The 27241-nt window shown below is 51.9% G+C and overlaps 1 protein-coding gene across 1 annotated transcript in view; it reads right to left on the bottom strand.

Annotated features, from left to right (window-relative positions):
* LOC140394170 (sodium/myo-inositol cotransporter 2-like) overlaps nt 1-27241 on the bottom strand; it is a 402805-nt gene that overhangs the window by 187085 nt on the left and 188479 nt on the right. The window contains exon 9 of the mRNA XM_072481110.1: nt 6120-6325. Within this exon, the coding sequence (XP_072337211.1) occupies nt 6120-6325 (206 nt within the window). The remainder of the gene's footprint in view (nt 1-6119; nt 6326-27241) is intronic.

Raw genomic sequence — 27241 nt, 5'->3', positions numbered from 1 at the left:
CCAACAGGTTTGATAGTGTGGGTGTTTCATAAAATCCAGTGGGTGGCCTGCCCGCTGCCTACCTCCAACCTTTCTGAAATTGTACAGGGGTAATAGAGTGTGCCCTTCGACCTATTGAGACCGTTAGCTGGCCAATTAATAGCCACTTAAGAGCTTCATCCTGTCCCCACCACTATTTTACCTGTAGTACAGAAAGACCTATGCCAAGGGAATTTTAACTTTAACTGCACAGACTTGTCAGTCAAGAGGAGGCACTTTGCTTCCATCACCGAAGCCTGCCACATGGCCCCAGTGATATCCAGAACTTATTTCTGTGTCCAGCGTCTTTTCATTTGAACTGGCAGTAATGTCCAATACTCCCATTTGTGCTACTGGAATTATACAGCTTTTGGCCATCCAATTGGCAAGCAGCTCTCTAAGATGGAACTTCCTCCTGAGGTTGAGCAGCAGTCTTACCTTAAAGCACTGTAGCATTAAATTGCTGAGAAGCTCCTCGAGTATGGTGGGCGGGCTCCCCAGCTGGACATTTTAGTCAGCCAATCGGGGAGCACAGGGTCTCGTAAAATCCAGCCCCAAGTAAAGATGTTTCACCTGAATTCCAATTAGATTTATTAGTGACCATCCTATATTTATCATCCTGATTTTGGACACCTGCATAAGTAGTATTTTACTTACATATACTTCACGCTGATGTTCCACAAGGTGATGCGGAAATTTTATTCCTCTGCGGTGAATGTATAATTACTGATAATTCCCAGACCTCTGCGCTCCTCTCCTTTTGGGACTCGACTTCCAGTGCAACCTCAGGAGCCTCTGAAGTTCAGGGGGCCCCTGCCCCCGCTCACCATATGCAGCCTCGCGACCCTAAAAATCGCCCCCCCGCCCCCCCCCCCCCTCTTTGCAAACCTCACCGCCGATTGCAAGCCAGTAGCCACCAGAAGCAGGCGGTATAGCATGCAGGTCAGGAGGTTCATTAGGTCCGAGGTCCAGCGTCTCTTGCGGGAGGGAGTCATAGAGGCCAGCAATAGCCCCTGGAGAGCTCAGGTGGTGGTTGTCAAGACCGGGGTAAAGTTCCGGATGGTGGTTGATTACAGCCAGACCATTAACCGGTTTACGCAGCTCGATGCGTACCCCCTTCCCTGGTTTGCAGACATGGTAAATCAGATCGCGCACTACCGCGTGTTCTCCACGGTGGATCTGAAGTCTGCATACCACCATCTCCCAATCCGCCCGGAGGACCGCCACTATACGGCGTTTGAGGCAGACGGCCACCTTTCCATTTCCTATAGGTCCCCTTTGGCATCACGAACGGGGTTTTGGCATTCCAACGAGCGATGGACCGAATGGTGGACCAGTACGGGCTGCGGGCCACGTTTCCGTACTTGGACAATGTCACCATCTGCGGCCATGATCAGCAGGACCACGACGCCAACCTCCACCGATTTCTCCAAACCGCCCAAAAACTCAACCTCACCTACAACAAGGAGAAATGCGTTTTCCACACAACCAGGCTCGCCATCGTCGGCTACGTCATGGAAAACGGGGTCCTAGTGCCCGACCCTGACCGTATGCGCCCCGTCCTATAACTCCCTCTCCCTCACTGTCCCACGGCCCTGAAGAGGTGCCTTGGATTTTTCTCCTATATACGCCCAGTGGGTCCCCCAGTATGCGGACAAAGCCCGCCCACTATTTAAGGCCACCCTCTTTCCACTGGCAGCTGAGGCCCGCCAGGCCTTCAACTGCATGAAGGCGGACGCCAAAGCTACGATGCGCGCGGTGGATGAGTCCGTCCCCTTCCAGGTGGAGAGCGACGCCTCAGAGGTCGCTCTCGCCGCCACCCTCAACCAAGCAGGCAGACCGGTAGCATTTTTTTCACGCACCCTCACCACCTCCGAAATTCGACACTCCTCGGGCGAAAAAGAAGCCCAAGCCATTGTGGAAGCCGTGCAGCACTGGAGGCACTACCTCGCTGGTAGGAGGTTTACCCTCATCACCGACCAACGATCGGTTGCCTTCATGTTTGACAATACACAGCGGGGCAAGATCAAGAATGATAAGATCTTGAGGTGGAGAATCGAACTCTCCACCTATAACTACGATAGAGTATATCGTCCTGGGAAGCTCAATGAGCCCCCAGATGCCCTGTCCCACGGCACATGCTCCAGCGCGCAAAATGACCGACTACGGGGTATCCACGGTGACCTCTGCCACCCAGGGGTCACCCGGCTCTGCATTACATCAAGGCCCGCAACCTGCCCTACTCCACCGAGGAGGTCAGAGCTATAACCAGAGACTGCCAAATCTGTGCGGAGTGTAAACCGCACTTCTATCGACCGGATAAGGCCCACCTGGTAAAGGCATCCCGGCCCTTTGAACGCCTCAGTGTCGGTTTCAAAGGGCCCCTCCCCTCCAATAACCGCAACACGTACTTCCTCAACATCAAAGATGAGTTCTGCCGCTTCCTGTTAGCCATCCCCTGCCCTGATATGACCACCCCCACCGTCATTAAAGCCCTGCATAGTGTCTTCACCCTGTTTGGTTTCCCCAGTTATGTCCACAGCGACTAGGGCTCGTCGTTCATGAGCGACGAACTGCGTCAGTACCTGCTCAGTAAGGGCATCGCCTCGAGCAGGACTACCAGTTATAACCCCAGGGGAAATGGGCAGGTGAAGAGGGAGAACGCGACGGTCTGGAAGACCGTCCTACTGACCCTGCGGTCCAGGAATCTCCCAGTTTCTCACTGGCAGGAGGTCCTCCCTAATGCGCTCCACTTTATTAGGTCCCTCCTTTGCACGGCCACAAACCAGACTCCTCATGACCGTTTAGAACATAGAACATAGAACAATACAGCGCAGTACAGGCCCTTAGGCCCACGATGTTGCACCGAAACAAAAGCCATCTAACCTACACTATGCCATTATCATCCATATGTTTATCCAATAAACTTTTAAATGCCCTCAATGTTGGCGAGTTCACTACTGTAGCAGGTAGGGCATTCCACGGCCTCACTACTCTTTGCGTAAAGAACCTACCTCTGACCTCTGTCCTATATCTATTACCCCTCAGTTTAAAGTTATGTCCCCTCGTGCCAGCCATTTCCATCCGCGGGAGAAGGCTCTCACTGTCCACCCTATCCAACCCCCTGATCATTTTGTATGCCTCTATTAAGTCTCCTCTTAACCTTCTCTCCAACGAAAACAACCTCAAGTCCATCAGCCTTTCCTCATAAGATTTTCCATACCAGGCAACATCCTGGTAAATCTCCTCTGCACCCGCTCCAAAGCCTCCACGTCCTTCCTATAATGCGGTGACCAGAACTGTACGCAATACTCCAAATGCGGCCGTACCAGAGTTCTGTACAGCTGCAACAACCTGGGTGGCAACTTTCAGGGATCTATGTACATGGGCACCTAGATCCCTCTGCTCATCCACACTTTCAAGAACTTTACCATTAGCCAAATATTGCGCATTCCTGTTATTCCTTCCAAAGTGAATCACCTCACACTTCTCTACATTAAACTCCATTTGCCACCTCTCAGCCCAGCTCTGCAGCTTATCTATATCCCTCTGTAACCTGCTACATCCTTCCACACTATCGACAACACCACCGACTTTATTACCGTCTGCAAATTTACTCACCCACCCTTCTGCGCCTTCCTCTAGGTCATTGATAAAAATGACAAACAGCAACGGCCCCAGAACAGATCCTTGTGGTACTCCACTTGTAACTGTACTCCATTCTGAACATTTCCCATCAACCACCACCCTCTGTCTTCTTTCAGCTAGCCAATTTCTGATCCACATCTCTAAATCACCCTCAATCCCCAGCCTCCGTATTTTCTGCAATAGCCTACCGTGGGGAACCTTATCAAACGCTTTGCTGAAATCCATATACACCACATCAACTGCTCTACCCTCATCTACCTGTTCAGTCACCTTCTCAAAGAACTCAATAAGGTTTGTGAGGCATGACCTACCCTTCACAAAGCCATGCTGACTATCCCTGATCATATTATTCCTATCTAGATGATTATAAATCTTGTCTCTTATAATCCCCTCCAAGACTTTACCTACTACAGACGTGAGGCTCACCGGTCTATAGTTGCCGGGGTTGTCTCTGCTCCCCTTTTTGAACAAAGGGACCACATTTGCTGTCCTCCAGTCCTCTGGCACTATTCCTGTAGCCAATGATGACATAAAAATCAAAGCCAAAGGTCCAGCAATCTCTTCCCTGGCCTCCCAGAGAATCCTAGGATGAATCCCATCAGGTCCCGGGGACTTATCTATTTTCAGCCTGTCCAGAATTGCCAACACCTCTTCCCTACGTACCTCAATGCCATCTATTCTATTAGCCTGGGGCTCAGCATTCTCCTCCACAACATTATCTTTTTCCTGAGTGAATACTGACGAAAAATATTCATTTAGTATCTCGCCTATCTCTTCAGACTCCACACACAATTTCCCATCCCTGTCCTTGACTGGTCCTACTCTTTCCCTAGTCATTCGCTTATTCCTGACATACCTATAGAAAGCTTTTGGGTTTTCCTTGATCCTTCCTGCCAAATACTTCTCATGCCCCCTCCTTGCTCGTCTTAGCTCTCTCTTTAGATCCTTCTTTGTTTGTTTTCCCTAGGGGAGCTACCTCAGGGGCCTCGCTTCCGCCCTGGCTGATGACACCAGGTCCAGTCCTCCTCCGAAAACATGTTCCGAGCCATAAGACCGACCCCCTGATAGAGAGGGTCCAGCTCCTGCACTCCAACACACACTATGCGTACGTCGAACACCCCGATGGCCAGCAAGATACCGTCTCCCTCCGGGACCTGGCGCCCGCAGGCTCCAACACCACTCCCACTACTGCATCCCCCACACTATGTCCCGTCCAACCTCCCATGTTCAGCGCCCCCGCCCCTATATGGTTCCCGCGCTCCCTCCCACCCGCCGCACCGGTCCACAGGAATGAAGCTCCGGAAGAGCCGCTCCCGGAGTCCACGCCTGTGCCTGCTCTGGACCCACCCGAAGCGGCTGCAACACCAGTGCTTCGGCGGTCGCAACGTACGATCCGGGCACCGGGCCGACTGAATCTATGAGCCCGTCACCCCCGCCAGACTTCATTTTTTAATCAGGGGGTGAATGTGGTGAATGTATAATTATTGATAATTCACCAGTGCACTGTGTTATGTTATTAACCCTGTGGGCTCTACCTATGGGCCATTGTGTGGCTTCACCCACAGGGGATATGTTGGGGCATGTACGGGCTCCACCCCCCTTTACAGGAAGTATAAGAGCCGCTGACCTGTGGGGTCGCCTTCAGTTTTGTACCAGTCACAGGCAGGCTCAGTTCTAAGCTGATTAAAACCACGGTTTACTTCTCCACGTGTCTTCGAGTGAATTGATGGTTGCATCATCCACACAATTTGTAATTTAATGCCACCGAATGCAAGTTCCTTAAAATTAGTTGAAAGTTTCACTTAGGCCCCCCAGAGTATAGTTCAGTCCTAATTCAACTTTGATCATGTATGAAGGGTGTCCCTTTGCAAATCTGAAACAATGTTCCCTTTACTATGTGCATGGACAAGGCTGTGCAGCAATTGCATATTAAAATGAGTATGCTGCTCAAAGCTTTGTCAGAATGGCAGGAGACATTTCCAACATAAGTCACAACTTTGTAAATTGTAAACTGACCATAGGCAAAAAAGCAATGCTCAATAGATTTTGTAACCACGAATATTTTGATGGATCATTGCCCTGAAAAGTAAATAATTTTGACATCTCTGCAGTCACTGGCATCCAAGTTGGTTTGGAATTCCATTTAAACTCACAAGTAGAACGGGCCTAACTAGACAGGTTCTGGAAAAATACTCAGTGCCCTGTGCTGGTAAGCATAATGGGAGCATTGGTTCTAAGCCTACGTTCTCTGCAATTGTGTGTATCTCAAGGAAGAGAGCATGTATAATTTCAGATAGGCAGACTTGCTACTTGTGTGAAATCCTTGGTAGCTTGGTTTAGAGTCTCTTAACCATGTTATGGACTTCTGTGTCAGACACCCAGCTGATCAAAAAGCAGTAACACCGTTAGTGTTTGAACTTTATGTTAAGCATACATATATATATGTGTGTTACCTGGTCTGTGCACCAATACCAAGTGGAAAGTACAGTTATTCCAAATATTACGCCTGGCCAAGGATAGTCAGAATTAATAGGATCCTGAAAAATATGAAACGCATCCTCTCTTGGAAAGCCACAGGTAGAGTTAGGAATATGGATAGTGGGGATGGTCATAAAGTACTTCTTCTTGAGGCCCGAGTAACCATCGACACGGATAAAAGCTATAAAACATAGATTTAGTTTACTGAACAAAGAATTTGTTATACTTTCATGCAATTCAATGAATACTGAAATTGTGGCACACTAGTCATATATACTGTACATAATCAGCAATCTGTTACTGGGTATTCAACAGTTTTAAAAATTGTTATTTCTATGAAATAATTTCCAATACATAATTTTCATTGGGAAGTTTTGTATGTAAATTGTGCTTTTATAAAATGTTTTCTTTCTTACTATTCCACAGTTTAACCTTCATTTGCCAGTTAGCCCTGCTCTATTTCTCAAGTCAACAAGATGAGCAGGCAACTTGTTCTCCCATTGAAGTTGTTCTGACGTGAGAGAAGGCTGTGTGGAGAATTTTGTGTTTGAATTCCTGATATCTGTTTCCAAACTATGGTGGGAAAACCTTGGTGGTGATCAACAAGGCGAGAAAAGTCTGTATCAGTAAATGTACTGCTTTCTATTTTAAGTAAGAAGTCTTACAACACCAGGTTAAAGTCCAACAGGTTTGTTTTGAATCACTAGCTTTCAGAGCACTGCTCCTTCCTCAGGTGAATGAAGAGGTAAGTTCCAGAAACATATATATCGACAAAGTCACAAATGCAAGGCGATACTTTGAATGCGAGTCTTTGCAGGTAATTAAGTATACAGGTATATACGGAGCCCCTGGAGAGAGGGATAATCATAGGTTAAAGAGATGTGAATTCTCTCAAGCCAGGACAGTTGGTAGGATTTTGCAAGCCCAGGCCAGATGGTGGGGGGTGTGAATGTAATGTGACATGAATCCAAGGTCCCGGTTGAGGCCATACTCATGTATGCGGACTTGGCTAGAATATTTTAAGCACAGAGGACCAGGATTATGAGTAGACTCAGAAAAACTTGACTTTTGCGCATTCTGAAATGCATACATCATTCACATGTGACTTTGCCCAGGAATTTTGACTTTTCACACAGGGGTTGGACTTGCAGTGCATTTTGACAGTTGAAATAGATCGAGTGGTGAGTCTGGATGAAGAGGCGGACCATTATTGAACACAGCTTTCAATGGCCTTCTAAATGTCATCCCACACCTATGTAATCCCATGACCGTCAGATCGCCCATGCCCCCTCAATCCCGCAATCACCCCCATGCCATCCCAAGTTTCCTCACCCCACCCATTCCTATGACCCCTCCAATCACACAAGCCCCCCCATGAACCCTCACCACCCATCCTCCCCGCAACCAAAGGCAAAGAACTTGAAATAGAAAGGAAGGAAAAAGAAAGAGAAATGTGAAACATGGATTCGAATTTCAAAGAGAAAGAAATGTGGGATAATTAGAACTGGACAGCAAATATTTTATATTACACAAACGGGATGGTGGAGAATCTTAATGGCCACAAAATAGCAAAAATGTCAGTTCCGGTGAGAAAAATGTTGCAAACCCATCAGCAGGAATTTTCATGGAATTTTGACCCTCTCAAACAAAAGATTTTCTTTTCTTTTTATTCGTTCATGGGACATGGGCGGAACAGGCTGGGCCAGCATTTATTGCCCTCCCCTAATTGCCCTAGAGGGTACTGTGGATCTGGAGTCACATGTAGGCCATTCCTTCCCTAAAGGACATTTGTGAACCAGATGGGTTTTTACGACAATCGGCAATGGTCATCATTAGACTTTTAATTCCAGATTTTTATTGAATTCAAATTTCACCATCTGCAGTGGCGGATTTGAACCTGGGTTCTCAGAGCATTTCTAGTCCAGTGACAATACCACTATGCCACCACCTCCTCTCCCTTTTCTTTACGTGAACTACACCATGCTCTTATACAAACAAAGAAAATAGGAGCAGAAGGCTATTTGGCCTTTCGATCCTGCTCCACCATTCATTATGATCATGTCTGATTATCCAACTCAATACCCTAATCCCGCCTTTCTCCTATATCCATTGATTCCCGTCGCCTCAAGTACTAGATCTAACTGCTTTATGAAATCATGCAGGATGCGATCCACCAGCCATGTTGCACCCTATTGGGGATGCGATATGGCCAGTAGATGCCAGGAGATCCCCAGGTGGTTGCCCTCTGGGCAGGGTGGTACCCTGGCACTCCAGGTGCCACCTTGGCACTGCCAGCCTGGCACTACCATGGTGACCAGTGGCATTGGCAGGATACGAGGCTGGTGGTGCGAGACCCCAGCTTGCCACATCTCGCGAGATCTAACGGGTACTCAGAGGATGTTGCGATCTGAATCCCGCCCATTGTGGGCGGGATCAGTATTTGGCAAATCTGCATATTAGAGTGAGATAGCTCTCCTGATCTACTGAGGCCCTGGGATCTAGCCCCTTGGCCTCGGAGACGTCAAGTGAGTGCCGTTCAGTGCTAGTTCCCACACACGAGGGCCAGACAGACATGCGGGGGGGGGGGGGCGGTCTCTCAGGGGATTGGAGATCCCCAGGTGGTTGCCCTTGGGGCAGGGTGGTACCCTGGCATTACAGGTGCCACCTTGGCACTGACAGCCTGGCACTACCATGGTGACCAATAAGACGTCTTACAACACCAGGTTAAAGTCCAACAGGTTTGTTTCAAATCACTAGCTTTCAGAGCGCTGCTCCTTCCTCATTCACCTGAGGAAGGAGCAGCGCTCCGAAAGCTAGTGATTCGAAACAAACCTGTTGGATTTAAACCTGGTGCTGTAAGACGTCTTACTGTGCTCACCCCAGTCCAATGCCGGCATCTCCACGTCATGGTGACCAGTGGCATTGGCAGGGTACCATGCTGGTGGTGCGAGGCTGGCATTTTTCCCATGCCAAGGATTGGGCTGGGCGTAACCTGCCTGGTATAAAGACCACATACCTAGAGAAAAGTTTACAGTCAGTTTTTATGTTCCCCGCAAGCTTACTCTCATACTCTATTTTCCCTTTCTTAATCAATCCCTTGGTCCTCCATTGCTGAATTCTAAACTGCTCCCAATCTTCAGATTTGTTGTTTTTCTTGACCAGTTTATATGCTTCTTCCTTGGATCTAATACTATCTCTAATTTCCCTTGTAAGCCATGGTTTGCCAGCTTTCCCATTTTAATTTTGTGCCAGACAGGAATAAACAATTATTGCAGTTCATCCATGTGTTCCTTGAATGTTTGCCATTGCCTATCCACTATCATCTCTTTAAGTAATGCTCCCAATCCATCACAACCAACTTGTGCCTCATATCATCATAGTTCCCTATATTTAGATTCAGGGCCCTAGTCGCAGAATCACGTTGATGAAAAATTCTATCATATTATGGTCGCTCATCCCCAAGGGGTCCCACACAACTAGATTACCAATGATTCCTCTCTCATTACACAATACCCAGTTTAGGGTGGCCTGTTTTCTAGTTGGTTCCTCAACTTATTGAGCCAGAAAGCCATCCTGTGTACACACCAGGAATTCCTCCTCAATAGTATTGTGATTAATTTGATTTGCCCAATGCAGATTAAAGTCACCCATAATTACACATGTTTCTTTATCGGATTTGTCTCTAATTTAAGTTTAATGCCACTCCCAACATCGCCACTACAATTTGGGGATCTATATACACCCCCACAAAGGTTTTTTTCCCCTTGGTGTTTCTCAGCATTACCCATACAGATTCCACATTGTCAGAGCTAATATCTACTGCATTAATCGCCTCTTTAAGCAGCAATGCAACTCCACCACCTTTTCCTTTTTGACCGTCCTTCCTAAATACCGAATATCCCTGAATGTTCAATTCCTATTCCTGGTCACCCTGCAGCCATGTCTCCGTAATCGCAACTATATCATACCCGTTTACATCTATTTGCGCGATTAATCCGTCCACTTTATGCTCCGCCCGTTAAAACACAAAGCCTTAAGGCTTATCTTTTTAACATTACTTGTCCCATTCCCACTATTGTTCACTGTGCCCTGTTTGAATCTGGCCCTTGGTTTCTCTGCCTTTCACTTTTCTTATTCCCCTTTCTGCCTTTTGTTTTTGTTCTTGATTCCCCTTCCTATTACTCCTTGCATAAGTTCCCATCCCCCTGCCAATGTAATTTAAACCTTCCAGAATCACTTCAGCAAATATTCCCCCGAGGACATCACCTGCCCAGGTGTAACCCGTCCACTTTGTACTGGCCCCATCTTGTCCAGAACCGTTCCCAATGTCCCAGGAATCTGAAACCCTCTACCTCACACAATCGCTTCAGCCACATATTCATCTGATATACCCTGCTATTGGCATTGGCAGTAATCCTGAGATCACTACCTTTGATGTCCAACTTCTCAGCTTTCTTCCCAACTCCCTATATTCTGCTTTTAGGACCTCATCCCTTTTTTAACCTATGTCGTTTATGCCAATGTGTACCATGACCATTGGCTGTTTACCCTCCCCCTCCAGATGTCCTGAAACCACTCAGAGACATCTTTGACCCCAGCACCAGGGAGGCAACATACATCCTGCAATATCTTTTGTGACCACAGAAACACCTATCTATGCCCCTTACATTTGAATCCCCTGTAACTATTGTATTCTCAAACTTTTTACCCCTCCCCTCTGCAGCAGAACCAAACATGGTGCAACAAATTTGGCTGGTGCTGCCTTTCCCTCAACAATATCCAATGCGGGAGATCTGTTTTGCAGGAGAATGGCAACTTAAGATTCCTGCACTGCCTGCCTCGCCCTCTTGCTCTGCCTGCTGGTCAGCTATTCCCTTCCTGCCTGTGGAATTCCCTTCCTGCATATGGCGGCCTCCCGCTGATTCGCTCGCCCCGGAATAACGTAATCATTGCAATCATTGGCGAGCTCCATTTAAATGCCTCACCAGCACTCTACAGCACTCGGTCCAGATCCAACTGAGGTGATGGCAGCCAGGAAGCCAGCTCCACAATTCACTGAAGGAGGCCTGACCAGACTACTCGCTGGAGTCCAGAAGTGGGACCTCCTGTGCTCGCATTCCTGAAGGCGTCCCTCCAGCAAGGTGACCAACCCTGCCTGGAAAGCTATGCTAGCTCTCTCCAGAAGAGCGCAGTGCAGCAAAAAGCGCGCCCAAGGGAAGTCTGCCATATCCAGTCTCTCTTTGCACCCCTTGACCAATCCATCGCACCTCCAAGGTGACCTCTCACCCAGCCACCTTGCAGGATGCCCACCTGCCTTCTTCTCACCCCCTCCAATTCCCTTGGTACCCCCCAGTCTCTACTCTGTTCCTCACCTCCCTGCTCCCACGCAAGACACTGGCAGGACCCCTGCCTACAATCTTTGCATCTGTCTCTCTGCAGGCCAAAATCGAGCACAACAGGTGTGAGGGTACAGCCACCCGAAATGATGCGCACCCTCACCGCATGTGAGGAAGGAGCCCTTGAGCTGGCCAGCAAGTAAAAGTGAGAATCCTAAGGATACACAGTCATTCCTCAAACCTCTCACATCATGTCTCACATCCTCCATGATGGACTAATGCCATCTCCCTTCCCTTGCAGGGCAATCAGACAAGCAGCCTGGTCCATCCACATGCCCTCTGGATGGCACTGGCCTGAGCAGCTCAGAGGAGAATTCTCGGACATCACCATAAAAGAGGTGTCGCTCGCACCCTCCACTAACACAGTTAATAATAATAATAATAATAATAATCTTTATTATTGTCACAAGTAGGCTTACATTAACACTGCAATGAAGTTACTGTGAAAATCCGTAGTCGTCACGTTGTGGCGCCTATTCAGGTACACAGAGGGAGAATTCAGAATGTCCATATTCATCTGATATACCCTGCTATTGGCATTGGCAGTAATCCTGAGATTACTACCTTTGAGGTCCAACTTCTCAGCTTTCTTTCCAACTCCCTGTATTCTGCTTCCCCTAACAAACATGTCTTTCGGGACTTGTGGGAGGAAACTGGAGAGCCCAGAGGAAACCCACGTAGGGAAGAACGTGCAGACTCCACACAGAGAGTGACCCATGCAGGAATCGAACCCGGGACCCTGGCGCTGTGAAGCAACAGTGCTAACCACTGTGCTACCGTGCCACCCAAAGGTGGTGCTACACCCACCCCAAACAATTGTGCTTATGATGGGGAGAGAGCAAGTTGTTGAAGGCACTCTCCCTCAGGTTTGCAAACTTCTTTTGAAAAGAAAGAGAGGACATGGAGAAGGCCCCCCCCAAAAAGAAAAACCCAAAAGTTTCTTCTTTTCTCAAGCCTTTTTACAAAGCAAGGTCAGAAGAAATCCTTGGAGTTTCCAGCTCCAACTTCTTTATGAAAAAGCAGCTTAAAGACCAGGGCAGCAGCAGGAAGCAACAGAGACAACACTTGCCACAGCTGATTTGATGCTTCAATCAGAGGCAGTGATGTGCAACTCTGCATATTTCATTGTCACAATTGACTTGTCAATGCAGGGCAAGGTAGCTTATCAGGCAAATGATTGCCTCTTGTGGCAAATGAGGCACAGCTGATTAGAGTAAAGCCTGAAATTAGCATGACAAGCACATACCTAGAGAGCACCCTCATTCACAACCAATTGAAATTCCATATCGCTTAACCCTTTTGTCCTCACAGTGCTGCCTGAGTGTGGGGCTCTACTCACATTGCAGTCGTACTTCCCCAAGTGAGAGGGTCTTCATTCCTCATGAGGCAGGAATGCAACCCATTCCGGAGTCACTCACTGCCCTTGTAGCCTGGCTTTCATGGAACCTCACCCAAGAGCCTCATAGTCGTTCCGGTTGCGGCGATGCGGAGCTAAGCCGCGCGTTTCGGCAGCTCCCGCGAAAACGGACTTTCGGGCTCTCCAGAGGAGCCCCAATGGAGCTTTTTTTTTGACTGATCCCGTGTGGGAAGGAGCAGTGAGGTTCCCTCCCCCGCAATATTTGGCAGGGAGCAGTGGTGGAGCAACGAGGAAAGAGGCCATGGAGCAGAGAACAAAACGAGGAGAAGAAGGCAAGATGGCGGAGTGCAAGCAGCGTGGGGGCCAGACCAGCAGGAGTTCTTCATGAGATGTGTGGAGGTGCTGAAAAAGGAGGTGCTGGCGTCGATGCTGTTGGCGATCGAGGGGCTGAAGGAGACCCACACGACCCAGGTGGTGGAGCTTCGTGAGGTGAACGATAAGGTGAACACCAACGAGGATGATATCCAGGGCCTGGCGGTAAAAATGGAGGCGCACGAGGCGGTGCACAGGAGGTGGGCCGAGAGAATTGAGGTCCTGGAGAACAGGTCGAGGAGGAAGAACCTCCAGATCCTGGGTCTTCCCGAAGGAGCTGGGGCATATGTGAGCACGATGCTCCATTCGCTGATGGGTGCGGAGGCCTCTCCGACCCTCCTGGAGCTGGAAGGGGCTCACCGGGTCCTGGCGAGGAGACCCAAGGCCGATGAGCCGCCAAGGGCAATAGTGGCAAGGTTCCATCGCTTCGTGGATAAAGAAAGTGTGCTGAGATGGGCCAAGAAGGTGCGGAGCAGCAGATGGGAGAACGCGGTGATCCGAGTATACCAGGATTGGAGCGCGGAGGTGGCAAAGAGGAGAGCTGGCTTCAACTGAGCCAAGGCGGTGCTGCATAGAAATAGAGTCAGGTTCAGCATGCTGCAGCCTGCGCGACTGTGGGTCACTTATCAGGACAGACACCATTATTTTGAAACGCCAGAAGAGGCTTGGACCTTTATACAGACGGAAAAACTGGACTCGAACTGAGGGGATGTGGTTGTATATGGGGTTGTAAATATGGGTAAAGAATATTTTGTGGGTGGGATGATGGATGGGGATGTGGGTAGAGTTCTGGTTAAAATTCCTAAAATTTCCCTTTTCCCTTTCTGTAGACAAAATGATGGTGATGGGGAATGTGGGCGTCAGTCCTGGAGGGAGGTGAGACTCGGGGATGAGGGAACTGGGATGATGGCCGCAACAGGAGCTGCGTCACAGGGGGCGGGGCTGGTTCAGGAAAGCGCGGGCTTTTTTCCCGCGCCAAAAGGGGGGGGGGGGATGGAGAAGGTAAGGAGGAGGAGAGACTCCCACACGGGGAGATCAACAGGAAGGCGGGGGAAGCCGGGGTCAGCTGACTCACGGACGTAATATGGGGGAGCAAAAGTGCTAGATGTGGATCTAGCCGGGGGGGGGGGGGGGGGGGATTCTAGGGTTGCTGCTGCACTGTCCGAGGGGGAACTGAAAATGGAAGAGTGGTTGGGGCGGGGGTTCCCCACCTGGGGGACTGGAGGGAGTGGGAGGCACGAGCACGGGACTGGCCTAAGATAGGAGATGGCTAGTCGGCGGGGGGGAGGGGGGTGGGTAACCCCCCAATCCGGCTGATCACGTGGAATGTGAGAGGCCTAAATGGGCCGGTTAAGAGGGCCCGAGTGTTCGCGCACCTAAAGGGACTGAAGGCAGACGTGGCCATGCTTCAGGAGACACATCTGAAGGTGGCAGATCAGGTCAGGTTAAGGAAGGGATGGGTGGGACAGGTGTTCCATTCAGGGCTGGATGCGAAGAATAGAGGGGTGGCAATACTGGTGGGAAAGCGGGTGTCATTTGAGCCCAAGAACATAGTAGCGGACAAGGGAAGCCGATACGTGATGGTGAGTGGTAGGTTGCAGGGGACGGAGGTGGTACTGGTGAATGTATATGCCCCAAACTGGGACGATGCTGGATTCATGAAACGGATGTTGGGGCGTATTCCGGACCTGCAGGTAGGGAGCTTGATAATGGGTGGGGATTTTTACACGGTGCTGGACCCAGCATTAGATCGTTCCAGATCTAGGACGGGGAGGAGGCCGGCTGCGGCCAAGGTGCTTAGGGGGTTTATGGATCAAATGGGGGGGGGGGGAGTAGATCCGTGGAGATTTACCAGACCTTTGGCCAGAGAATTTTCTTTTTTCTCCCACGTACATAAGGCCTACTCCCGGATAGATTTTTTTGTTTTGGGCAGGGCACTGATCCCGAAAGTGGAGGGAACGGAGTATTCGGCCATAGCCATTTCAGACCATGCCCCGCACTGGGTGGAGCTGGAGCTGGGGGAGGAGAGGGACCAACGCCCGTTGTGGAGGTTGGATGTGGGACTGCTGGCAGACGAGGAAGTGTGCGGGAGGGTGCGGGGGTGTATTGAAAGATATCTGGAGGCTAACGACAACGGGGAGGTGCAGGTGGGAGTAGTCTGGGAGGCGCTGAAGGCGATGGTCAGGGGAGAGTTAATCTCCATCAGGGCTCACAGGGTGAAGAGTGAGGGCAGGAAAAGGGAGAGGTTAGTGGGGGAGATTTTAAGGGTGGACAGGAGTTATGCAGAGGCTCCGGATGAGGTACTACTCAGGGAGAGACGAAGTCTCCAGACGGAGTTCGACCTGTTGACCACAGGGAAGGCAGAGGCACAGTGGAGGAAGGCACAGGGGGCGATATATGAATATGGGGAGAAGGCGAGCCGGATGCTGGCACATCAGCTCCGTAAGAGGATAGCAGCGAGGGAAATAGGTGGAGTCAAAGATGGCAGGGGAACTACGGTGCGGAGTGCTGGGAAAGTGAATGAGGCTTTTAAGGCCTTTTACGAGGAACTGTATAGGTCCCAGCCCCTAGGGGGGAAAGAGGGGATGCGGCGATTCTTGGATTAGTTGAGGTTCCCAAGGGTGGAGGTGCAGGAGGTGGCTGGTCTGGGGGCGCCAATTGGGGTGGAGGAGCTGGTTAAAGAACTGGGGAGCATGCAGGCAGTGAAGGCCCGGGGCCGTATGGATTCCCGGTGGAGTTCTACAGGAAGTATGTAGACCTGTTAGCCCCGTTGCTGGTAAGGACCTTCAATGAATCAAGGGAGGGGGGGACCCTGCCCCCGACAATGTCGGAGGCGACGATCTCTCTGATCTTAAAGCGGGATAAGGACCCACTGCAATGTGGGTCATATAGACCGATCTCGCTCCTTAATGTAGATGCTAAGTTGCTGGCAAAAATGTTGGCCATGAGGATTGAGGACTGTGTTCCGAGGGTGATTCACGAGGACCAGACGGGATTCGTAAAGGGTAGGCAGTTAAACACTAATGTGCGAAGGCTCTTAAATGTGATAATGATGCCATCGGTGGAGGGAGAAGCGGAGATAGTGACAGCCATGGACGCGGAGAAAGCCTTTGATCGGGTAGAGTGGGAGTATCTCTGGGAAGTGTTGAGGAGGTTTGGGTTCGGGGGAGGGTTTATTAGTTGGGTTAAGCTCCTGTATAAAGCCCCGGTGGCGAGTGTGGTCACGAACCGACGGAGGTCGGAGTATTTCCGGCTGTATCGAGGGACGAGGCAGGGGTGCCCCCTGTCCCCTCTGCTGTTCGCATTAGCAATTGAACCTTTGGCCATGGCGTTTCGGGAGACGGGGAAATGGAAGGGCGTGGTGCGAGGGGGAGAGGAACATCGAGTGTCGCTGTATGCAGACGACCTGTTGCTGTATGTGACGGATCCAGTGGAGGGGATGGTTGAGGTAATGCAGATCCTACGGGAGTTTGGAGACTTTTCGGGCTATAAGCTCAATGTGGGAAAGAGTGAGCTCTTTGTGATCCATCCGGGGGACCAGGGAAAAGGGATAGAGGACCTACCGTTGAGGAGGGCGGAAAGGAGCTTTCGATATTTGGGGATTCAGGTAGCTAGGAGTTGGGGGGCACTCAATTTGACGCGATTGGTGAAACAGATGGAGGAGGATTTTAAAAGGTGGGACATGTTGCCACTCTCGCTGGCGGGTAGGGTACAGTCGGTTAAAATGGTGGTCCTCCCGAGATTTATTTTTGTATTCCAATGCCTCCCAATTGTGATCACTAAGGCCTTTTTTAAGAGGGTAAGTAGGAGCATTACGGGATTTGTGTGGGCGAGCTAGACCCCACGGATAAGGAGGGGGTTCTTGGAGCGTAGCAGAGATAGAGGAGGGTTGGCATTGCCAAATCTGGGTGGTTATTATTGGGCAGCCAACGTGGCAATGATCCGTAAGTGGGTGATGGAGGGAGAGGGGGCGCCGTGGAAGAGGTTGGAGATGGCGTCCTGCAAAGGAACGAGCCTGGGGGTGCTGGTAATGGCACCGCTGCCGCTCTCGCCGACAAGGTATACCACGAGCCCGGTGGTGGCGGCAATGCTAAAGATCTGGGGGCAGTGGAGACGGCACAGGGGTGCGACGGGAGCCTCGGTGTGGTCCCCGATTAGAGACATAGGTTTGTCCCAGGAAGGATGGACGGGGGATTTCAGAGCTGGCATCGGGTACGGATTAGAAGAATGGGGGACCTGTTCATTGACGGGACGTTTGCGAGCTTAGGGGCGCTGGAAGAGAAGTTTGGGCTACCCCCGGGAAACGCTTTCAGGTACATGCAAGTGAGGGCATTTGTGAGACGGCAGGTGAGGGAATTTCCGCTACTCCCGGCACAGGGGAATCAAGATAGGGTGATCTCGGGCGTATGGGTCGGGGAGGGCAAGGTGTCGGCGATATACCAGGAGATGAAAGAAGAGGGGCAGGCTTTGGTAGAGGAGCTGAAGGGTAAATGGGAGGAGGAGTTGGGGGAGGAGATTGAGGAGGGGCTATGGGCTGATGCCCTAAGTAGGGTTAATTCCTCTTCCTCGTGTGCCAGGCTTAGCCTGATACAATTTAAGGTGGTTCATAGAGTGCATATGACGGGGGCGAGGCTGAGTAGGTTCATTGGGGCGGAGGACAGATGTGGGAGGTGTTCAGGAAGTCCGGCGAACCATGTCCATATGTTTTGGTCATGCCCAGCACTGGAGGGGTTCTGGAGGGGAGTTGCGGGAACAGTATCTAAGGTGGTGAAAGTCCGGGTCAAGCCGAGCTGGGGGCTAGCACTATTTGGAGTAGTGGACGAGCCGGGACTGCAGGAGGTGAAAGAGGCCGGCATTCTGGCCTTTGCGTCCCTAGTAGCCCTGCGAAGGATCTTGCTAATGTGGAAGGAGGCGAAGCCCCCCAGCGTGGAGGCCTGTATAAATGATATGGCTGGGTTTATCAAGTTGGAAAGGATAAAGTTTGCCTTGAGAGGGTCTGCGCAGGGGTTCTACAGGCGGTGGCAACCGTTCCTAGACCATCTCGCAGAGCGTTAGATGAAGGTCGGACAGCAGCAGCAACCCAGGGGGGTGGGGGGGGCGGGGGGGACATCGTTCGTGGGGGGGGGGGGGGAGAGTGGGGTGGGGGGGGTGGGGAAGGGGGGTTCCTGTGGGGGGCATGTGAGCAAGAAAGCACATGAATGATCCGGAAACTGACATGTACGGGAAGAATCCAATGTACAAAGTTCTGTATTTTATTGACTTGCCATGTTCATGTCTTGCCACGCGAGTTATTTTTCTTTTCTTTGTTACGGGGGGGGGGGGGGTTTGTTTGTAAGGTGGAAATATTGTTATTGAAAAATTCTTAATAAAAATATATATTTTTAAAAAAAGAGCCTCATAGTCGCTCCCAGTGCTGATCCTCGGAATTCACCTCTCCAGATCAACTTTTCAGCTACTGAGGACGGGCACTCCCTCAGTCATAATTTGGCCACAAGCCCAGCAAGGAGGACACAGGAAGCATTTCTTGCATGCCAGCCTCCAACCCCGTTAAAACAAGGGGCTCCCAAAATGAAGGGAGCTAAGGCCTGCAAGCAACCCCTCCCCCTGAGATTGAGAGACTGAACCCCAGCCCTGGTCCTGAATTGAACTTGCCTGTGTCCCCACATCCTCTCTAGTGTACCTAAGCGTTGAAGACCCTGGAGATCCACAGCTTCCCGAAAGCTCACCTCCAATATCCCCTTCAGAGGTGAGGCCCCAGGTTCACATTTATGTAAATCTGTTGTTCAGTGATGGGTGTAGGTCTGGAGTGAGTGCTTGCCAATGATATGCTAATGTTTTAAAATAGGTTCCCTGTCTCCCTCTGTGTCATTCGCATGACTCCATCAGTGAGGGGAGGTGAAAATCGCAAATCCCAATTATACATTTTTCGATTCTCTCCGGACTTTGAGCCTGCACCGCGTTCCTCAGTGGCTAGTGTGGACTCAAAATTGCCCCCGATTATTCAGGCTTAGCGCCTGGTTTGGATTTGACAAAGAATATAAATTAGTGCCTAAATTCAGTGAGGAATGAGTTGAAATGCATTTTGTGTAATTTGAGGAAATGTACTGCAGAGTGTGTTCATAATAAAACTTTAGAGGTATACTCATCTCTTTAGGATAACAGTCTGGTGACTCTGATACAGAGGAAATTGATGTTCTCAATGTCCGTGAATTAATTCCAGCGGCCTAAAGGCAGAACTGTGTAAATTTAAGGAAGAAACAGTGTCAGATGTTTGTAGAATTTGCCAGAGAAAAGGAAATTGTGGTATAGGTTGATGAATGTTGAACCAGACTTTCACAACTGTAGAGAGGCTGATGGTAATGGAAGAACTTAAAAATAGTGTCCCAAAGGAATATGATCCCGCCCTGAAGACCAGAAAGTTTCAAAAGATAAAGGAGGCTGCAGTAATGGCAGATCTGGGGTTGGGGTTTCCGTTTTCGGGACTATGTTGCCACGCCGTCGTGAAAACCGTGGTCTTTTACGCCAGGAAAACTGTCTTGCAGGGAGCTAGCAGGCAGCTGTCATGGAGCTCGCCGCTTCAGCTGCCGATACGGCCCCCCACACTTCCGGGTCAGAGTCCGCGCATGCACACGGTGGCGGCCTCCAGCGGCCGCGCCATGCTCCATGGCGGATTCAGCCCGCGGACCTGGACTGCCAAAATAGTGCCCCGCATCGGCCGCTTGCCCGCCCCGGACCGCCTGCACACAAAGTCCCGAATGAGGCCCCCCCTGCCCTCCGATCGGCCCTCCCCCTACTGTGACGGCCCAGGACTGAGTCAATAGCCACCACGCGGGGTTCCCGAACGTCAGGACCAGATTACAAACACACTGTCGGGAACTCGGCAGGTCAGGGACGGAGAATAGCAGGACGGTCCTCAGGCAATGGCCTGAGGCGGTGGATACTTGGCACGGCGTATTCCCTGAGTACGCTGTTTTTCGGGGGGGTGGAGAATAGCGAACCGGCGCCGGTCCTGATTTCGTGTGGGAAAACGGTATTCTCCACCCCGTCACCGAACGCGATTTCGGCGTTGGGGTGCGGAGAATCCAGTCCCTTGTCTCTCAAGCATGCTAGCAACCAACAGACCTTTATTTGTGAACTCACAGAGATACTGGAGAGATATCGGAAGGAAAATGGCCCAGGGGAGGACAGACCCTCTTTGGAGTAATAAGGGAGACAGTCAGTAGTTAAGGTTGATTCAAGGGCATCAACGTGTTATCTTGGTCATAAAAAGGAACATGTGAAAGCTAAAGATTGAAAATTAAAAAGCAAGACTGCAGAATTTTTAAGGGTGCACATTGCCCTTCCACAAAATTGCGTCTCATGGTGAAAAGCCTATAGGGCGTGATTCTCCGGAAAGAGTTCTAAGTGTGGTAGTGAGGGGGAACTGCCGCGAGCTTCACGGCGCTCAGCCCAGCGAGGCTGGTAACCCTATTGATGCGCGATCAATTACACTCAAGACGAAGTGATTTCATAACTGAAGGCTTTAATCTACTAGAACTTGTTCCCCAGCAGCTTCGGTACAGAAAGTGAAGGCTGCTGGGATGGCACCATCTCCTATACTCCGCCTGTCAGGGCGGAGCTACGTAACAACAGCCAATGGTAGACTCCTGGGTCTAACCAATGGTCATCAGCCTCTTAGGTACCACAATACCTGGTAATACCACATTAACCCCCTGTTAAAAAAGAGTCCGGCGGGGGTGGTGGCCAGTGGTAATCGTTGCCTTTAACATGGTATGATCAGGTAAGGAGGTACTGTGCTGTCGAGGATATTTACAGAGTGTTCGTTCACAGTTAAAGTCACAGTGAAGCAATCAGTCGATCGGGTGGCCTGGTCGTCCTTCTGGAGCGTCTGGGCTTCGGTGGTGATTCTGGTGGGGGCCCCGGTGGTTGCGACTGCGGGAGCGTGGCTTCGGCCTCCCTGGCAGCTTTGTCACCCCTAGGCGGCGCTGTTGGGGCAAACGGTTGACACGGGGGGGGGCGCCTGTAGGGGGCGTTGGTGGGTGGGCGGGCCTAGGAAGGAGCGGCGAGAGTACTGACCCCTCCCACTGCTGTGGGGGGGGGGGGGGGGTGGGGGTTGGGGGGGGTGGTAATGGTTCGGGAGCGCGTGGGGCTCCGGCGGGCGCCAGATCCCGAAGGGAGACTGTATCTTGCTGGCCATCAGGGAACGCCACGTAGGCGTACTGGAGGTTAGCGTGCAGCAGGTGGGCCCTCTCGACCAACGGGTCCGACTTGTGCGCCCGCACGTGCTTCCGAAGCAGGATGAGTCCGGGTGTCGCTATCCAGGTTGGAAGCGAGGTCCCGGAGGAGGACCTACTGGGGAAAACAAGGCGACGTTCATGAGGTGTCTGATTTGTGGTTGTACAGAGCAGCGACCAGATGGCGTGGAGGGCCATCGGGAGGACTCCTTGCCAGCGGGAGACTGGGATATTCCTAGACCGTAGGGCCAGTAGAACAGTCTTCCAGACCATTCCCTTCTCCCTCTCCACCTGTCCGTTTCCCCGGGGGTTGTAACTGGTCGACCTGCTCGAGGCGATGCCCTTGCTGAGCAGGAATTGACGCAGTTCGTCGCTCATAAAGTGTATGGACGCGGGGAAAACGAACAGTGTAAAGATACCCTGGAGGGCCTTGATGACAGTGGTTGCGGTCATGTCTGGGCAGGGGATGGCGAATGGGAACCGGGAGTACTCATCAATCACGTTCAGGAAATACGTGTTGCGGTCGGTGGAGGGGAGGGGGCCTTTGAAATCCATGCTGAGGTGCTCAAAGGGACGGGAAGCCTTTATCAGGTGCTCCCTCTCTGGCCGGTAGAAGTGCGGTTTGCACTCCGTGCAGATTTGGCAGTCCCTGGTGACTGTCCTGACCTCCTCGATGGAGTAGGGCAGGTTGCGGGTCTTGATGAAGTGGAAGAAACGAGTGACCCCCGGGTGGCAGAGGTCTGCTTTGATGCGGCTGAAGGCCTGGCGGGCCTCCGTCGACAGGGGGAAGGTTGTGGACTGGATTAGGGATCGGGCTTTGTCTGCATAGTTGTGGACCCACTGTGCGTAATAGCTGAAAAATCCGAGGTAGCGCTTCAGGGCCTTGGGGCAGTGAGGGAGGGACAACTCCATAAGGGGGCGCATGCGTTCAGGGTCGGGGCCTATAACTCCATTTCGCACTACATAGCCCAGAATGGCTTGACGGTCGGTGCTAAACACGCATTTATCCTTATTGTATGTCAGGTTAAGGATTTTCGCGGTCTGGAGGAATTTGCGGAGGTTGGTGTCGTGGTCCTGCTGGTCATGGCCGCAGATGGTGATGTTATCCAGATACGGGAACATTGCACATAAGCCGTATTGGTCAACCATTCGGTCCATCTCTCGCTGGAAGACCGAGACCCCATTAGTGACACCAAAGGGAACCCTTAAAAATTGATAGAGCCTCCCATCTGCGTCGAAGGCAATGTACTTGCGGTCACTGTTACGGAGGGGTAGCTGATGGTAGGCGGACTTGAGATCCACCATGGAGACTACCTTGTATTGTGCGATCCTGTTTACCAGGTCGGCTATATGGGGGAGAGGGTACGCGTCCAGCTGCGTAAACCTGTTGATGGTCTGGCTGTAGTCAATGACCATCCTATGCTTCTCCCCGGTCTTTACCACCACTACTTGAGCTCTCCAGGGACTGTTGCTCGCTTCGATGACCCCTTCCCCCAGCAGCCTTTGGACCTCTGACCTGATGAAGGTCCGGTCGTGGGCACTGTACCGCCTGTTCCTGGTGGTGACGGGTTTGCAATCCGGGGTGAGGTTCGCAAACAGGGAAGGCGGGTCGACCTTAAGGGTCGCGAGGCCGCAGACAGTAAGGGGAGGTATAGCGCCGCCAAATTTAAAGGTCAGGCTTTGCAAGTAGCATTGGCAGTCCAGCCCCAGGAGGGTAGCCACGCAGAGGTGCGGCAGGACATACAGGCGGAAATTGTCGAATTTCCTGCCTTGGACAGTGAGGTTCGCTAGGCAGAACCCCTTTATCTCCACTGAGTGTGACCCGGGGGCCAGGGAGATCCTTTGGTTTACAGGGTGGGTTACAAGTGAACAGCGCCTTACCGTGTCGGGGTGAACAAAGCTTTCCGTGCTCCCAGAGTCAATCAGGCAAGGCGTCTCGTGGCCGTTGATGAAGACCGTCGTTGTAGCTGTTGCGAGTGTCCGGGGTCGACTTTGATCCAGTGTCACCGAAGCCAGATGAAGATGTTGCGAGTTCTGATCGGGCAGCGTGTAGTTGACTGTGCTGGGGGCCTGAGGCCCCATCCAAGATGGCGTCACCCATGGGTCGCACATGGTGTCCAGGGATGAACAAGATGGCGGCAGGGATGAACAAGATGGCGGCAGCGATGGACAAAATGGCGGCGCCCACACGTCCAGCGTGGTGTCCGGGGGGCAAGATGGCCACGCCCGTGGGTCGCACGTGGCCCTAGGATAGGGGGGTGTCGGTGAGCGCTGGCCGGTCGGGGCCTGAAGGGGGTGTTGCCGCGGCAGTCCGGAGTTTCACGGGCCTGGCAGACCCCCACAAAGTGGCCCTTCTTGCCGCACCCTTTGCAGGTGGCGGTGCGGGCCGGGCAGCGCGGGCGGGGATGATTCACCTGCTCGCAGAAGAAACAGCGGGGCCCGGTGGCGTTAGCGCGCCGTCTCGTAGCGCAGGCCTGCAGGGTCAGGTCTGTGGGGCTGCCGCTGCGGGGTGCCATGCAGCCCAGGGGGCCGCCGCGCGGTCGGGCGCATAGGACTGCGCGTTTTTGTTGGCAACGTCCATGGACCCTGCCAGGGCCCATGCCTCTCTAAGTACCAGGGTGTCCCTTTCTAGAAGTCTTCAGCGGATATCTGAGGAGCTCATACCTGATACGAAAGCATGCCTGATTAAAAGTTCCGTGTGCTCGCTCCCCGAAACGTGCGGGCAGCCACAGTTACGCCCCAGCACCAGTAGCGCCCGGTAGAAATCTTCCAACAATTCCTCGGGGCTTTGCCGTCTAGTAGCAAGCAGGTGACGTGCGTAGACCTGATTTACAGGGCGGATATAATGTCCTTCGAACAGTTCGATCGCGGCATCATAGTTCTCCACCTCCTCAATAAGGGTGTAGATCCCAGGGCTGACCCTTGAGCGCAGGAGATGCATTTTCTGTCCTTCTGAGGGGGTGCCTCCGGCCGTCTCGAGGTAGCCTTTAAAGCACGCCAGCCAGTGTTTAAATATTGCAGCCAAGTTCTCCGCGTGTGGGCTGAGTTGAAGGCACTCCGGTTTGATTCGGAGATCCATCCTTCCAGCTTAATTCTAGTAGATTAAATTTTTTGCGCAATCAACTACACTCAAGACGAAGTGATTTCATAACTGAAGGCTTTAATCTACTAGAACTTGTTCCCCAGCAGCTTCGGTACAGAAAGTGAAGGCTGCTGGGATGGCACCACCTCCTATAATCCGCCTGTCAGGGCGGAGCTACGTAACAACAGCCAATGGTAGACTCCTGGGTCTAACCAATGGTCATCAGCCTCTTAGGTACCACAATACCTGGTACTACCACATTAACCCCCTGTTAAAAAAGAGTCCGGCGGGGGTGGCGGCCAGTGGTAACCGTCGCCTTTAACATGGTATGATCAGGTATGGAGGTACTGTGCTGTCGAGGATATTTACAGAGTGTTCGTTCACAGTTAAAGTCACAGTGAAGCAATCAGTCGACCGGGTGGCCTGGTCGTCCTTCTGGAGCGTCTGGGCTTCGGTGGTGATTCTGGTGGGGGTCCCGGTGGTTGCGACTGCGGGACCGTGGCTTCAGCCTCCCTGGCAGCTTTGTCACCCCTAGGCGGCGCTGTTGGGGCAAACGGTTGACACGGGGGGGCGCCTGTAGGGGCCGTTGGTGGGTGGGCGGCCCTAGGAAGGAGCGGCGAGAGTACTGACCCTTCCCACTGCTGTGGGGGGGGGTGGGTGGGAGTGGGGGGGGGTAATGGTTCGGGAGCGCGTGGAGTTCCGGAGGGCGCCAGATCCCGAAGGGAGACTGTATCTTGCTGGCCATCAGGGAACGCCACGTAGGCGTACTGGGGGTTAGCGTGCAGCAGGTGGACCCTCTCGACCAACGGGTCCGACTTGTGCGCCCGCACGTGCTTCTGAAGCAGGATGAGTCCGGGTGTCGCTAGCCAGGTTGGAAGCGAGGTCCCGGAGGACTTACTGGGGAAAACAAGGAGACGTTCATGAGGTGTCTGATTTGTGGTTGTACAGAGCAGCGACCAGATGGCGGGAGGGCCATCGGGAGGACTCCTTGCCAGCGGGAGACTGGGATATTCCTAGACCGTAGGGCCAGTAGAACAGGCTTCCAGACCATTCCGTTCTCCCTCTCCACCTGTCTGTTTCCCCGGGGGTTGTAACTGGTCGACCTGATCGAGGCGATGCCCTTGCTGAGCAGGAATTGACGCAGTTCGTCGCTCATAAAGTGTATGGACGCGGGGAAAACGAACAGTGTAAAGATACCCTGGAGGGCCTTGATAACAGTGGTTGTGGTCATGTCTGGGCAGGGGATGGCGAATGGGAACCGGGAGTACTCGTCAATCACGTTCAGGAAATACGTGTTGCGGTCGGTGGAGGGGAGGGGGCCTTTGAAATCCATGCTGAGGTGCTCAAAGGGACGGGAAGCCTTTATCAGGTGCGCCCTCTCTGGCCGGTAGAAGTGCAGTTTGCACTCCGTGCAGATTTGGCAGTCCCTGGTGACTGTCCTGACCTCCTCGATGGCACCATCTCTTATACTCCGCCTGTCAGGGCGCAGCTACGTAACAACAGCCAATGGTAGACTCCTGGGTCTAGCCAATGGTCATCAGCCTCTTAGCTACCGCAATACCTGGTACTACCACACCTATTCAACGTTAATTGATCCATTTAACAAGGCCCCACGGGCTTCTTGCTGCAAATGAAGGCTCGTCAGCCGATTCACCTGGACCGCCCTCTCCAACCCCCCCCCCCCCTAACTAGGTCGAGCAGCACTTAAACATCTCTTGTACAGCCAACCCCAGTCAGCTCGCAAACATGGCACCAAGAAGACCGGCCCCAAGATTTGGCAATGTGAAACTGGACAGGGTCTTAGACATGGTGGATGTCATGATATTCAAACACACACATCATGATGGACACACCAACAGGCAAATCAGAGCACACAACACCACAACCAATCACAGACAAGAACACCAACCACATAAAAAGCACGACACCTGGTGGTCAGTAGGTCTGGGGACAAAGAAACAAGAAAGAGCTGTTAAAACATCACAAGCAGGAAACCCCCACGTGCAGAGTGCAAAGACAAAACTGTACATAGTAAGTTTAAATAAAATAGCGTTGTACCATATACAACCGTGTTGGCTCATCTGTGTGTCAGAACACCCAACACCACATGGTACAGGAGTGGATCGATACCTGCCTACTAACCTGCCATTCTGGACATGGACCACACCGACGGACCGCAGCCGTTGCAGGTCGCGGGGAACCTAGGTACCAATTGGAAGCTCTTCAGGCAGCGATTTGACCTGTACATCCGTGCCACCGAAAAACAGAGTGCCTCGGATGAAACGAAGATGGCAATGCTCCTCTTCTACGCAGGTCAGCACGCCACCGACGTCTTCAACTCACTGGTGTTCGAAGAGGGCGAAAACCAGTCCAAATATGACACGGTCATCCTCAAGCTGGACCAGCACTTTCAAGTTGAAGTAAATGAAAGTTTTGAAAGATACCTCTTTCAGCAACGCCTGCAAGGTAAGGAGGAGCTTTTTCAACCCTTCTTGACGCACCTCCGGATTCTAGCGCAGTCCTGCGGTTACGGCACCATCACAGAGTCCATGATCAGGGACCAGATTGTTTTTGGCGTTGCCTCTAGTGGCCTACGCCAGCAGCTTCTTAAAATAAAAAGCCTCACCTTAGCGTCTGCTGTGGAAGCCTGTGTCCT

The sequence above is a fragment of the Scyliorhinus torazame genome, chromosome 17 (assembly GCF_047496885.1).
Source record: "Scyliorhinus torazame isolate Kashiwa2021f chromosome 17, sScyTor2.1, whole genome shotgun sequence".
In the NCBI taxonomy this organism is placed as follows: domain Eukaryota; kingdom Metazoa; phylum Chordata; class Chondrichthyes; order Carcharhiniformes; family Scyliorhinidae; genus Scyliorhinus; species Scyliorhinus torazame.
The sequence above is the reverse complement of the archived record's forward strand: the minus strand, read 5'-3'. Positions and strand labels throughout refer to the sequence as shown.